This window comes from Pogoniulus pusillus, chromosome Z, assembly GCF_015220805.1.
Source record: "Pogoniulus pusillus isolate bPogPus1 chromosome Z, bPogPus1.pri, whole genome shotgun sequence".
Taxonomy (NCBI): domain Eukaryota; kingdom Metazoa; phylum Chordata; class Aves; order Piciformes; family Lybiidae; genus Pogoniulus; species Pogoniulus pusillus.
In genome coordinates, this window is record NC_087309.1 from 54,829,743 (window position 1) to 54,844,877 (window position 15,135).

At 40.6% G+C, this 15,135-nt stretch overlaps 1 protein-coding gene across 1 annotated transcript in view; it reads right to left on the bottom strand.

The window, feature by feature from the left end:
- The window catches only part of PUM3 (pumilio RNA binding family member 3), a 31,564-nt gene extending 16,888 nt beyond the window's left edge, over positions 1-14,676 (bottom strand). Inside the window, exons 1-12 of the mRNA XM_064140414.1 lie at positions 14,593-14,676; positions 14,056-14,162; positions 12,077-12,259; positions 10,180-10,315; positions 8,962-9,037; positions 8,102-8,195; positions 7,831-7,897; positions 7,120-7,294; positions 5,142-5,245; positions 4,587-4,665; positions 2,931-3,029; positions 1,987-2,040 (exon numbers count right to left, since the gene is read on the bottom strand). Of these exons, the coding sequence (XP_063996484.1) occupies positions 1,987-2,040; positions 2,931-3,029; positions 4,587-4,665; positions 5,142-5,245; positions 7,120-7,294; positions 7,831-7,897; positions 8,102-8,195; positions 8,962-9,037; positions 10,180-10,315; positions 12,077-12,259; positions 14,056-14,152 (1,164 nt within the window). The 5' untranslated portion in view covers positions 14,153-14,162; positions 14,593-14,676. The remainder of the gene's footprint in view (positions 1-1,986; positions 2,041-2,930; positions 3,030-4,586; positions 4,666-5,141; positions 5,246-7,119; positions 7,295-7,830; positions 7,898-8,101; positions 8,196-8,961; positions 9,038-10,179; positions 10,316-12,076; positions 12,260-14,055; positions 14,163-14,592) is intronic.
- Positions 14,677-15,135: the final 459 nt, after the last annotated feature.

Consider the following 15,135-nt stretch of genomic DNA (forward strand, 5'->3'; position numbering starts at 1 on the left):
ACTTCTAGCATCGTTGAGTCCAACCTACCACCTTCTAATTAACTAAAACATGGCACTAAGTGCCTCATTGAGCCTCCTTCTAAGCACCTCCAGGGACGGCAACTCCACCACTTTCCCAGACAGCCCATTCCAAAGGCAAATCACTCTTTCCATAAAGAATTTCTTCCTAACATCCAGCATAAATCTGCCCTGGCACAGCTTGAGACTGTGTCCTCTTGTTCTGTTACTGGGTGCCTGGCAGAAGAAACCAACTCATGCCTGGCTACAGCCTCCCTTCAGGTAGTTGTAGAGAGCAATAAGGTCTCCCCTGAGCCTCCCCTTCTCCAGGCCGAACAACCCCAGCTCCCTCAGCCGCTCCTCACAGGGCTTGTGCTCCAGCCCCTTCCTCAGTCTTGTTATCCTTCTTGGACATGTTCAAGCACCTTAACATCTTTCTTAAATCCAGGGGCTCAGAAATGGACACAGTACTCAAGGTATGGCACAAAGCATGTTGTTAAAACTGAAGTAGATTAAGTTGATCTGCCATTGTAAATTGATACACTGCTTTATTATATCTAAGTTATTAACTTATAACCATCATTTGAAATCACAGGATTTGCCTTGCAGGAACATTACAAACAGATTTGCTTAAAACTGAGATTAATCACATTTCACATTTTTAGAGATCATGGAAGGAGCCAGTCTCCAGTGCATCGTTAGGGAGTAAGCCTCTAACACACCCAAAAGCACACAAGCCTGTTCAGTTCACTTGAGATTCTGTGTCAAAGTAAAGCCAAGCCTTCAGTGCTCCAATGTTGTTTTAGCTATTTCTACAGAATATGCATTCTATGAAATGTAACAACTCATTTATTCTGATACTAGAAAATAATGAAGACCAACAATACTTAGGCTAGTGGCCTCCAAAGACAATTCATTGTAGTGCAGAAAGAAATTTTGGTGTCATCAATAACAGCACAGAAATAACCACTATTTATGTCACTCTTCTTACATTTCTATTTCTGTGTGTATTTTGTAACACATACTAGTGCAGTAGTACCTAATTTATACATAAATATACGTATCTTCAGTAGGCATGCTCAGGATTGTGTGATCAAAAAAGTCTGAAAGCCACTGACTGAGATCACAGTAACTATTAGTAAACAGAATAGAGCAAACAGGAAGGGAAGAAGGTTAAACAGCTTGTCTTCACAGCTGTAGTTTTGCCCACCACTACAAAATCGCACTGCAATGATCACAGTATTAGGGCTGCTGAGCTGGGTGTTGGTCTCTTCTCCCAGGTAACAAGTGATATGAGGAAGCAGGCTCAAATTGTACCAGAAGAGGCTCAGACTGCTTGGTATGAAAAATTTCTTTGACAAAGAGCTGTCAAACATTGGAACAGGCTGCTCAGAAACAGGATGATTGTGTCACCATCTCTGGAAACATGTAAATGATGCGCACGTGTGGTGCTTGAGTACATGTTAAGAGTTGGACTCCATGAACTTAAAAGTCTTTCCCAATCTAAATTTATTTATGGTTCTACCTTGTTAAAGAAAAAAAAAAAGGAATTAGCAGATTTCTCTCCATTGTATGCCACTTCATCACTGATTAATTTTGAACGTTTGTAATTTAGAAAAAAATACTGAGTATCTTAAAAAGAGCACATTCAAATGGCCTTTCCACTGACATCCCAAACATATCTTAATTTTTGTTCCTCTTCCCTTTACATACTATTTCACTTCCAACCAAGGAGAATTAACCAACAAGCCACATGAAAACGCACCCTAAAATTTGGGGTAAAAAAAGGTAAAAAAAAAAAATTGGACATAACTTATCTTTTTTAAACAAAGGATAGTACTAGGGTTAGGGTTGAGTGCATGATGAAGCTTCTTAGTATGTCTCCAAATATTCCATAAAGTTTAATATATTTCAACTACCAAAGCACATTCAAACAAGCCTCTATCACCTAATTATTTTCGGAGACAATAAATGGTTAGCAAAACTCACCGTTGCTATTTTTTCAATGTATGTCTTCATAGTTTTCACAATGACTTTTCTGTCCTATCAAGAAGAAACCAAGAACGTCAAATGAGTCAATAATTCCAGCAATTCTGAATAGCCAAATTGTTATTTACACCTTCAATAAAAACAGCTTTCCATTTGCTTACTACAGCAAAGGCTATTCACCAAAGTCTCACATTTGTGCTGTTAGTCAACACCTACAAACATTGTGAAGAGTTAAAGCCTGAACCATGAAAGACTCAGTTCCAGAGAGGTTCTGACATGCTTACAAGTCCAGCCCATCAATGTGGAACATCAGAAAGGTCAATAATAAAAAACAACAAACCAACCAAACAAAAACCCAACAGCAAAAAAACAACACCAACTAAACACTAAAAATCCACCTCTTATTTCCACATATATTTTGTTCCTTGCTTACAAAAGAATACACTTCAGACTGTTTTCATATGTTGACTCAATTTTTTAATACAAAAAAGACAGGACACATAATGATGTTTCCAAGAGATGACAGCATAGGTAGCAGATAAAGTATTTCAAGGTACTATATTAGCAGGAAAAACCAAGCTACAGTTCCTGTAACACTTTCTGTATTTCCACATTTCAATGCCAAACATCATACTGCATTATGACTTCTTTAATGTCTTCTTGATACTGCCAATTTCACATTCATTAAAAAATCTACAGGATAAATGAACAGCCAATTATCTTAAAATGGAAAAGATTTATGTGCCATCTCCAAGAACTCTGCCAAAAATAAAAGGAGATGCTTTTACTACAGAATTTCTAATGAAAGCATCTGACTCATGAGGAACTACAGAAGGAAAACTGGGGCCAAGCACAAGCAGAAGGACTCATGTGAGCAATCGTACTCAGGGTCTGAGGCCAGACTATTACCAGAGAGAACTACGTAGACAGAAGTCAAACCATACCTTTGGAGTACCATGCCACAGGCAATGCATTGCTACTCGGGCTCCATCATGAGTGTGTGCCAGGTAGATGACAGACTCTCTGATAGCTTCTATCATTTCCTGGGGAAGAAGAGGCGATACATCAAGAGTGAAGGAAAAGGCCTACACTGCTTATGATATTCATCCTAGGAAACCAGAACTGTGTTGAAGCTTGTCAGTTATCCTATCACACCAAATTCAAGGAAGGGTGCTCAAAACTGAGACAGGAATTAAAGAAAACGGGGATACAATTTTTCATTTAGGAAGAAAATACTTGAAGCTAATAAAATTTATTCATACATGTAGGGTATTATCCAGAAAGCAAGAAAAGGTCAGTTAAACCCAGGTAATGTTAAAAATCAGATATGACAAGGTTCAGATGAAAGTTAGTCTTCATACCATAGGAACAAGGTTCTGAAACCATCTGTCAAATAACATTATCAGCAAAAAAAGGGAAAAAAAAAACAAACCAAAGAAAAAAGCCCCAAACTCTTCTCTGTTACTAGACACTACTTCTGTTACCTGACTGATTTCTTTGACTGAAGCTCCTACCTAACTCCTTTTCTATCCCTAGCTTTTTCTCATTCTCAAGGCAAGGACTCCAAGCATTTTACCATTCATTTAGAAACTGCTCACTCACAACGTGGAGATGCTAGCTATATGTGCATGCAGCTAAAGACCTGCAAAAGGAGTCTCCAAACCCTGAAGAAAATATCCATATACCATCAAATCTGCTCAAAAAGCCTGTCAAGGAGGAAGTGATATGCTGTAACTCCCATGCTTCAAAAAAGACTGAACTCAAAATAATTCTCTGACAAAGTACAACATGAAACTGTGGACAGAAGTATTTAGTTAGGTTAAGACCTGAACTCAGAACAGGCCATGAACAGGCCACCTTATTATCCTTAACCTTCATTTTGTTGACAATATCAAAGAAGAGTTCTGGTGGCCAGTCCATCAGAAGCAGCTAAGAAACAGCAAGCTTAGAAGGATCCATCTGGTTTGGAAAGACAGATTCCTGAACTGCAGAATGGGGGCAAGGCATAGCTTGAGGACTGGTGAAGTCATCAGGTAGGATTACCAGCTAATACAATGTCACATCATACAGACAGACTCAGGTCTAGTTTTTGCAAAAATGGCTAAAGTAAGCTTAAAGCTGGAACTGAATATAAACAATCCCTCAAGCCATACACCGAGTTCAAGAGGAGACAGAAGATGATGTTTTGACTGCTGACAGGGTGGCCCAAGTTTGAATTTAGTTTTGAACAATCGCTAGAGAAATGGTCACACACCAGAAAGCTAAACATTAAGAAGCAATGGCCCTGGCTTTAATTATTCCCCAGCTACTGAAAAGGACCATTCAGCATAGAGAAAGAAAACATCATAGTCATTCCATGAGATAGTTGAATTTAAAAAAAAAAACCTATCACAAACACTGTTAGTGTGAAAGTTCACTGTTGACTGAGAATCTCCATACAACACTACTCCCCAGTCACCTGTCTAGAATCATCAGACATATAAAGCTTTATAAATATGTTCATATTGGTCTAGTTACCTTATAACACCTTCACAACACGACTTAAAACATTCCACTGAAAGACTTAAGCAGACAAAAAAACCTAAACAAAACATACTTACAGATCTTTGTTTTGGAAGAGCGTAAGTGAAAAAGTCCAAAAATCCTTTATGTACCAGAGAATGCTTTATCACAGCCTCTCTGTGTTTGGGAAGAGGAAAACAAGCAAAACCAATTAATGGTATTAACAAAGGATACCAATACTTGATTAGCATTTAAAAAAACTCGGTAGTACACCGTGCAGAAGACAGGTGGACATGCTGGGTTAGATGCTTAGCATTTACAGTATGTGGAAGATTCTACAAAAACAAAGACATTCTGAAACCTAGCAAAGTTATTTTCTCAGGAATACCACTGGAGAAGCTTATCCAAGAGTGCCTTATGGAAGCACACCACACCATGGGATTTCTACTGACTGTTTGACTAGGCAGGGGAAACTTCAGTTCAGAGAAAGGGAGTTTAAAATTAAGGCAAGATATTCATTATGATACTTTAGATAAAACCAGTTGCTCAAAGTTAAGAGCAGGAAAGAGTATCAATATCACCATCTGCTTGTATGCCATAAATGAACTGATAAACGCTACACTGTCACACCTTAAGTGAAATTTTGTCCTTACTTTTGTGCCATTGGTGCTAGAATCTGTTTCATTTCATCCAGGATGGCCTCTCTCTTTTCAGGCTGAGCTTCTATCACTTTATCCAGTGTTGGAACAACTGGTGTCTGAAATGAACACACAATCAGAGGTTTAAATGTTTCCAGTAAGCATCAAAGTGCACTGAAAATTGCAATCTTTAGGTTTTTTTACATTTTATACGAAGCAGATAAGTGTTTTTTATTGGAAACAGTCACTGAATAGTCATCATTAGCAATAAAAAAGACCTGCTTCTATGGTCTGAACCACTTCTTGCCAATTATAGACAGCTCTTCATAATGCTATCAGACACAAGGTAAAGCACACAAAATTAAAGGGTTTTTGAGCGAAGCACAAACCCTGCATGAGAATATACATATATCAGAGGGCAACAGAGCAACAAGTGATCAACTGGAAGTTAATCAAGACCTATAAAATTCTAGTTCAAGAACAGCAGAAAGGAGGAATATACATACATACATACGTCATAAACCTTAAATACCTAAGTATTTCTTGGTACCTCACCTACACCATGATATTGGTAACACTTGGAAAAGAATCTGACTAGACATAAAATTACGAGAAATGCATTTTTAACAGTACTTGCTTGGGTAGGGGTCAAGGGGAGGGTGGTGGGTTGGAGACTGAAGGGGACAAAGTGAATCACATATTTCAAAAACTCCACAGAATTCCACATATCATTAAGGATTACATTACAATTTCACATAAACCTACACACCACTGAATCTCAGGTCTGCAGTGCAATGTAAGACTACTTGAAGCATCCATGCCAAAAATGCTAGAATGATGGAAGCTAACAGTGCACTTTATTTCAGAGAGTTTACAATTTATTTCAGAAGTCAAAATAAATGAAGTTTACATTTAAAAATAACCTCACTGCCTTGTGTGGATCTGCATCTAAATGATTTCAAGGTAGTTTGGCCTCAAGTCTAAAGTATTCATGGAAAAAGAAAAGAAAACAAAAATCTAAGCCAAAATGGCACACTCTATCTAGACAGAGGCACATTCTGCTCATGCTCTTTTCTCATGAGACATAACCCAGTTCTGACACAAAAGCCTCATACACCACTAACAGGGAACGAAGCTTAAATCTTATGCCAGGAAATATAACCACTTCAGGCTGGACACTATAACACTACAATACCCACAAGTCTATGGTATTAGACCGCCTCTCATGAGCAGAGCAAGCTCATTTATTAATACATTTGACATACTTTGAACTGAAAAAGACACAGCAATTTAGAAACAAAATGTGCACATAAACATAACATTTAAACATGCTGAACCAGACTACATTTGTACAGCTGATGTGCTAGTTTGAGCCTAGCTGGGATATTCTGGTGAGAAGAACTAGATTATATGCTGTGAAAAGAAAACAATGGTGATGTCTACTTCACTCATAGCCTTGCTGAGATGTATAACAAGAACAACATAAACATAGATAAAGCAGTTGTTTGCTCTCTGTCTTTGGGGCTGCACTTCTCTCTAACCTAACTTGCTGTGCGTGTAACTAATCCATCTGTTCTCCAACCCCCTGGCCGACCTGCCAAACTCACCTTGAGCATAAGGCAAAGTCTAGGGTAAGTTACAGGGGTGAGTAGAAGGTAGAAGGATGGTTGAGAGCCCCTCCTGGGGACTATGGTTTCTGTGAGGGCCGTTGTGTTTCTATATTACTTTTTTTAACTTGTGTATTTCTGTATATATTGTAAATATCTGCTTGTATATTGTGCTAAGCTATAAATATAAAGCTTCATTCAGTTTCCAGACTGAGTCTAGTCTGGGTGATTTTCTCAAGTTGGGGGGGGGGGGAGGGGGAACACCCAAACCATCACAGATGACAAAAAAAAAATTAATTAAAAGAAAAAGTAGGATAGGCAAGGTATCACTAACACAGTACCTTACATGCTACAACACTTTAGAGTAGAAAGTATTGAAACATCACCTTGTAAACCTGGAAAGTGTTCCCATACAGTTCTTCTGTCAGCATATTCCTCTGCTCTAGAATAGCTTTGTCATTATAGGCATATTCCACCACAGCAGAGGCTTCAGCATGACGGAGCATTTTTTTCACATGGCCTTTAAAACTTTTTATTATTTCTGCAACTTGAGCTTTTGTCCTGTTTCACAAAGAAAGACAGATAGCAAGAATTAAAATGATAGGGACAAAAGTGTTTTATTTTTGAAGGAGATTTAGGTGGCAAGTTTTAGCATAGAAACCAGGAAATATATGCACCTAGATCAGCCTTACAGCATTTTCCAAAATATGTCCAGAAAGACAGAAATCATAAAGAAACTTTGAGGTAAAGAAAAGAAACCAGTGGCTAAAAGCTATGAAACAAAGAACACTCCCCTGAGACAATAACCAGTGAAAAATTTTAAAGGTCAGGTATTTGTGTAAGGCAGAAATCAGCTCTTGACATGTATCTGAGCTTTTATTGGCCTAGGTTTTCCTCAACATGTACAGCTTTAGCTTTGCTTTTTGCAAAAGGAAAACTGCTGCTAGCAGTACCAGACACTCTCCTGTCTCATCACTATTATAAAGATGTTTCTAGAGACATATTAATTTATGACTGATGCACTACAGATTAAGAATGGCATACACACCAGAAAGCAAAGAATGCAACACAGCTATGCAAATTCACTTCATACTCACCCATACATGAGAAACTTCTTCACAATATTTCTGGAATATTTCGACTTGCTCAGCTCTATTAGACTATCTAGAAGAAGGGAAAAACATTCAGTAGTTTTGACTTTTTACTGCATTTACACTGCAAAACAAGTTGTTACCTTAAATAAGTTTCAAGAGCTCACTAATAATGACATACTAGCTCATCAGAAAGTTAAAAAACTTCAAAGACAACAATGTGGCCTAACAACAATACAGAAGCATATATGTAAAATGCAAATGGCAAAAAAAGTACCTTTTAGCTCCTGGAATGTCTCTTCCCTTTGCTTGTCATTACCATACTGAATGAAGCACTGGATCACTCGAGTTGAATCATGGGCAAATGCCAGCTACAGAACAAAGACATTTCATTACCCTAGGCCGTTCAATTGCTGTTGTGCACTAATAATAGACTTGTTTTCTCAAAGTTTTATGCCACATTGTAGCAAGTAATGGTAATTACAAAAGTAGCTACTTGCTTGTAACAAACTAAGTTTCAAGGCTTTTTACTGCTTTTTAAGTACTCTGTCGAACAAAATACAGACAGTACTTGGAGATGTTGACAATTATGGACACACATCAAGGTTTTCCACTGAAGGAGAACCATGATTTGTTTTCTCACTCTTTCAGAGTGGGTATGACGACATAGTTCCACTTCAGCAAGGAATACCATGAATCATTTTAAAGTTCAACGTTTCATTGCAAATTTATACATTTCAAGAACTACGACAATTAGTATAGTTAAGTATCAAAATGTTAACTTCCCAAAAGAAAATTGCAAAGCAACGATTGTAATCAATCAAAACTCAGTTTTGAACTGAATTTTGAACTTCAGTTAACACAGACTTCCACTGAACTAAAGCTGCTTGGCAAAATAGACAGCTTTATAGTAGCCAGCTAACAGACACAGCTTTCCAGGACTACTGTCCTGAAATCCCACTGCCAAATGCAGCTCTTCAATTTTGCTTTTGGTATTTTGACTCAGAGTTTGAAAAAAGTTCCCTGTAGCTTTTGAAAGAAATGGTTGGCATTGTATCATAAAAACTTTGTTAGAATTTCACCATTCTTTAAGGAAGCTTTAGTGAATTTGTGTACTATTGTATTGGGGTTTCTTACACTTTTAATTTTCCCATGAAGAAGCTTCTGTAGCTCACTCATTAGCTTTTCTCGCTTCTCCTTATCACATTTCTTCCTATAAGCAAAAGAAGTAAACCACTTAATTGAGGAAGCAGCTTTTTTGTACTATGATTCACTTTCACCTACAAGTTAAGAAGCAAGACAGTAAAAACTAAAGTTCGCTCCTGCTAATCCAAATTTATGTATTAAACCTGTAACAAATGTAATGAAGTAGCTTCAGTTCCTAGAAGGTAAACCATATTTCCACACTTTAAAATTATTCTTTTCTGAGTAACAACATAAAGAACAGAACCTCATATATGCAGTCAGGGCTGCTTACAGATCCAGTTAATTGCAAGCATCTTACAGCCAAATCTGCAAAGCACAGGCACTTAAGAGCAAGTAAAATTAACTGCTCCTTTTGATGTGGGGCACCAGTTTTAGAATTACACCTTCTTTAAGAAGTTATACAAGCCTCCCCAAAAAAATCATCCCACCACAAGATCAGAATGAATCAGTACATGCTCTGACTTTTGGGATTCAAAAAATAAGACAACTCTTTAAGCACTTAATCACAAATTTTAGCCCAAAGTGAGCTCAATCCATACATTTCTAGCACCCTGGGTCACCACTTTATGACTGAGCCATCAATAGAACTGCATGTAACATCATCATTGACACATGCAGCTTCAAAGTGGAATAGAATCAACCAGGTTGGAAGAGACTTCCAAGATCATCCACTCCAACCTAGCACCCAGCCCTAGCCAGTCAACTAGACCATGGCACTAAGTGCCTCATCCAGTCTTTTCTTGAACACCTCCAGGGATGGTGCCTCCACCACCTCCCTGGGCAGCCCATTCCAATGGGAAATCACTCTCTCTGTGAAGAACTTCTTCCTAATATCCAGCCTATACCTACCCTGGCACAACTTGAGACTGTGTCCCCTTGTTCTATTGCTGGTTACCTGGGAGAAGAGGCCACCCCCCACCTGGCTACAATGCCCCTTCAGGTAGTTGTAGACAGTAATAAGGTCACCCCTGAGCCTCCTCTTCTCCATGCTAAACAGGTCCAGCTCCCTCAACCTCTCCTCATAGGATTTGTGCTCCAGGCCCAGGAAGAACAGTTTCATAAAATTACAAGAGAAAAAAAACAGTTTTCATGGAATTAATTTACAACTATATTCTACTGATTGAAAAGAAAAATAAAAATCACTATTACCTTCTCACACTTTCCCATATTTGCTTTGATTTTGCAATTAGATCATAATTACTTTTATCATGAAGTTGCCTGGTTTGCTTTAACTCCTTCCTTTTCTTTTTGAAGTCACTCCATTTTGGCTTCTTAGAATCTGACCCTGAAAACAAATACAAATGTATTTTCCACAGCCAGTAAAAGAGCAGCAATCCATCAGTATAAACTGTGGCAGCTCTGTAACCTGAACCGCTCACAACACAGGAGCTTTGCCTGCAGTTACCCAGCTAACTAACAAAAAAGCATAAATGCTTAATAAGTATGCTAAATGAGCAAATTCCATTTGTGGAATACTGGAAGACCAAGGCAAACAACAATTTTTCCTCAAATCTCCATCAACGGACACATCACAAACCTCTTAAAAGCTTGAAAATTGACTCAAGATGCACCTACAAGCCTATGACTGCCTCAGGTAATCAACCTATGACTGCCTTAGATAATTCTCCCTTTTTAGTGCATCCTGTACTCCTACACTTTCCCTCTCTCAGAAGAGCCCTAACTCAAAGATATATACCTGAAATCTCGAGAAAGCAAAAAAAAGTAAGGCCTTTTAAAGCACTTCGTATTTTTTTTTCGGTTAAATTCCTTTAGGATTTCACTGCACAACACCTATACACTGCCACACAATAAACTATGAAGCTAACTTTCTATAAAGCATTACAAATGAGTTACAGAAAAACTTTCAAGTATTTGATTTTACATCTTATATTCCATGGTTTCACAACAACTCATGCTAACTACCACTTCTATACAGAACACTAAAGGTCCAGCTTGAAATTTTTAGACCTTAATGCACTTTTAGGTATTTAGCAGCATGCACTGAACTGTCTTAATCATCCAAACCCAAAGCTCCCTTTTTTACAAAGCATATTAGCCACTTTTTCTATCACTCTCCTACACTCGCATTGACAAATCCAGTAACACTTTGATGTGAGAGCAGCGCGACTGAGCCACAGACAGCAGCTTTCAGCTATTCTCACAGACAACACTTAGAGGTTGGTTTGTGGTTGTGTACTGTTCTGAGTTTTTTAAAGTACTTTATTGTGAACATACTGCTGCTACTAAACTTCCAGACATCAAGTGCGCTCCGAAAAGCATACCACAACAGCAACAATAAAATACTCAACACTTCTCACTGTTCTGCAAACAGCTAACATTTTCCTGCAAAAACTTCAGAATCCCTTAGGTAAGATTCCACTTCTCTTTTCACAGTGTTGTTTAACTATTCCAGTGGAGTTTCACTTCACAGCTTCATGCAGATGAAGTTTTCATGTACAGTTAAGAAATTTAAACAGTGATAAAACCAGGCATTTATTGAGCCTCTCTGTAAAAACACAAAAAACCTCTAAAGTGGAAAAAAGCAATAGTAGCACCAATAATGTACTTTTTAACTAAAAAAATATATTACTAGATTGTTTGGATCACAGGAAAAAAAAATATGAATAATCAATTTTGTTTAATGAACTTCTGTGTTCCAGATTTTACAGCCAGTACCTTTCAAATGGAGGATTAAACTTCTAATATGGTCTTCTATGAAAAACTGTTTTCCACATTTGTGTGAAACAGGCGATTTTAAGGTAGCCACTTAATACAGTCATCAAAATAAGCACAGTTTTTATAATAGTACACCACTTAGTTAAATTTGCTACTGCATCATTACTTTTGCCTTCCAATAAAATCAGTAACTGTTGGTTCTTATGATTTTGTCCTCAAGCTTAGGAAGATGAAGTAAATTTTTCTACAGCAAAGATTAAACATGAAGTAAATTTGGAGTCATTCAGTCTGTTTTGAAAGCTGATACCAACAGATAAACCTAGAAAATTAATTTCCACTAATACCCAGGCTTAAAAATCTCTCTGCTCACCTTTCTCTTCGTCATCCTGGAGCTTCCTTTTCTTTGCAGGCTTTTCTGATTGCTGTTTAGTCCTGAACTGTGGGACACTACCTTTTCCAGATTTTAACTGTCCTTTCACAAATCTTCTGGTAGTGGATTTAGGCTTTCCTTCCTCATCTCCCTTCTTCATAAATTTCTTTGGCAGACCCAAATCTATTAACCAACGAAACAGAAATTATCCCAGAGCTAATGCTGCTTCAATCAAAAAAAACCCAAACAACACAAATAAGTATTTTGCAGTAATAATTGCATTCATCCTTACACACTTCTCAGAGGCAGTGCTTTTATTACAGTCCCCAGGTGTACAATTTTTCTCTAGGGAAGCTTTGCCCAGCCATTATTTCCCAGGCAGCAGTGTAACAACCCAGGTATAAGAAGAATTGCCCTACATTAAAAATTCCATAACCTCTGATGTCAAAGCAATCAATCCCCAAACCATCCCTTCACAGTGTACAGTATCAGAGCTCTTTCAACATCATCTGTTCTAAGCAGACAAAATACCGAAAGCTATCTTCTCAATGCTAACTCAGAGCACTTCACACACCCTAGCTTCAATTCTCAAATAAACTTTCTCTTAATGCACAAAAGTAAAGCCTGGAATAAAAAAAGTTAACAAATTTTTCATAGAAAAGTATTTCACGTCAAACAAATATGCCAAAGGGCTTGCAGTGCAATCTAAAGCATTTCAGCTTTATTTTTATCAGGTTATCCAATCAGTCAGTATATTTTCATATGCAAGATATAATCATAGAATAACAAAGGGTGGAATGGACCTCTGGATGTCATCTGGTCCAATCCTTCTGGTCACAGAACCATGCAAACTTTCTTACCCAGGCCCATACCTGGACAACTTCTATGTCCACCTTGGCAGACTTCATGTCCCTGGGCAACCTGTGCCAGGGCTCTGGTAACTTCACAGTAAAGAAGTCTTTCCTGATGATCATCTCTCACCTCCTGTGTTTCAGTTTGTGCCCATTTCCTCTGCTCCTGTCACTGGATGCCCACTAGAAAGAGCCCAGCTCTGTTTTTGAACCATTCAGACATTTATACACATTGTCAAGTTCCCTTAGCTTTCTCCTCTCCAAGAGTAAACTGTCCCAGTTCTCTCAATATTCCTTCAGCAGAGATGCTCCAGTCCCTTAAGTTCATGGCCCTTTTTTGGGCTCACTCCAGTATGTCTATGGCTCTCTTGTAATGGGGAGTCCAGAGTGAGCCAGAGCACTCCAGGTGGGGCCCCACCATTGCTGAGAAGAGGGTTAACCATCAGCTCCCTCTGCATGCTGGCAGCAGTCACCCTGCTTATTTGCAGTAAGGGCACATTGCTGGCTTATGTTCAACTCTGTGATCACCAGGAGCCCCAGTCCATCTTTTGCAGAGCTGCTTTCCCCCAGCATGCACCGGTGCACTAGGGGCAGGACTCCGCTCTCCACTCCCAGTTCAACTGTTAGCCCATTTCCATCGCCAGTCAGGGTCCATCTGGAGGACAGCATGACTTCCTGTTGCTTCGGCCACTCCCTCCAGCTCCATGTCACTGGGAAAACTGCTGATGGTACACTGCCCCATCACCCAGAACAACAATGAAGCTATCAAATGAGACTGGCCCCAGTATTGACTCCTGGTGTTCAGCGGTAGTTACTAGCTTCTACCTAGATTTTATACCACTAATTACCACGGTCTATGTCCAGGCATTCAAACGGTTTTCAATCTACCTCATCACCTCCTTGTCCAGCCCATAATTCATCACCATCTCTGTGAAAGTCTTACGAGAGGCACTCCCACAGGCTTTCCTGAAGGCCACATAGACGACACCCCCTTGTCTTCACTCACCTGGCAAGCTAACTGTTTCACACCCTAAGATTACCAACACACAAAAATGAAGTTTAAATACGTCTGTGCAAAGCAATAATCACTCAGTCGTAGCCCCTATCAGGAAGATTTTACCTTCTTACCATTATCTTTTTTGAATTTCCGTTTCCCGTGTGGCACTTTTCCACGCGGCGCTTTCCCACTTCTCCCCGCAAAGCTCTTTTTACCCTTGGTTTCCATTGTGGCAACACTGCAAACGGAGCAAGAGACAGCATTACTGGGCCGCTGCGGCTCACTTGCTAACGATGTAAGTCGTTGTGCGTCCCCGAACACCGGCTAACACACTTGACGGAGTTAAACCTGTCTCAGTGAGAGCTGCCCGCCCGTAAGCGGGCGGAGCTCGGCCACAGGCCGGTCAGCACGGACGCTCGGGGAGACAAGACTGCGGCTGACCACGCGCGGGCAGCCACGGCTCCGCTCTTGCGGGATGCCCAGAACAGGCCCAGCGACAGTGCCCGGAAGAATCCAGCCCGCCGGCAGCAGCGGGGGACCGCCAGCTAAGGCTGCTCCCCGGGACCCCGCCTGCCGGGACCCCGCCTGCCGGGACCCCGCCTGCCGGGACCCCGCCTGCCGGGACCCCGCCTGCCGGGACCCCGCCTGCCGCCCCCCGCGACACTCACCTCGGGCCCACCGCTGCCTCCCCACGCACACGTGCCGCCCCGCCGCGCTTTGCGACCCGCTCCGGCGGCCGCGGCCACCCATTGGCCCGCCCGGCTGCTGCCGCGCGACACTGCGCAGCACCGTGCCGTAAAGCGCGGCGCGGGCGGCTGCCGCTCTGCTCTGCCGGCGTCTGTTTGCCGGGTCCCGGAGGCGCCTGCTGTGAGCCGGCGGAGTTGCTTCCGCCCACTGCGAGGTTCTCTGTAGCTGTTGACCTCGGAGCCCAGAAAGAACGGGCTGCTGTGAGGAGAGGTCCCCTCCCCGTGTTCCTGCTGCCGGCTCTGTAGCTGAGCCAGCAGGCTTACCTGCACCTTCTCAAGTGCGGCGTGCCGAGCGCCCAGCACAAACGAAATCCTGGCTGAAGAACGTTTAACGTACAGGTTAAGAAGCAAAAGCGCTGGAAAACGGCAGGTGGAGCTGTTACTGCAGGAGGATACAGAAGAGACTAGTCCCCTAAACCCAGTGGAGTTTCTTCTTGCTCGGGTGCTGTGTAGTCAATTGCTTCC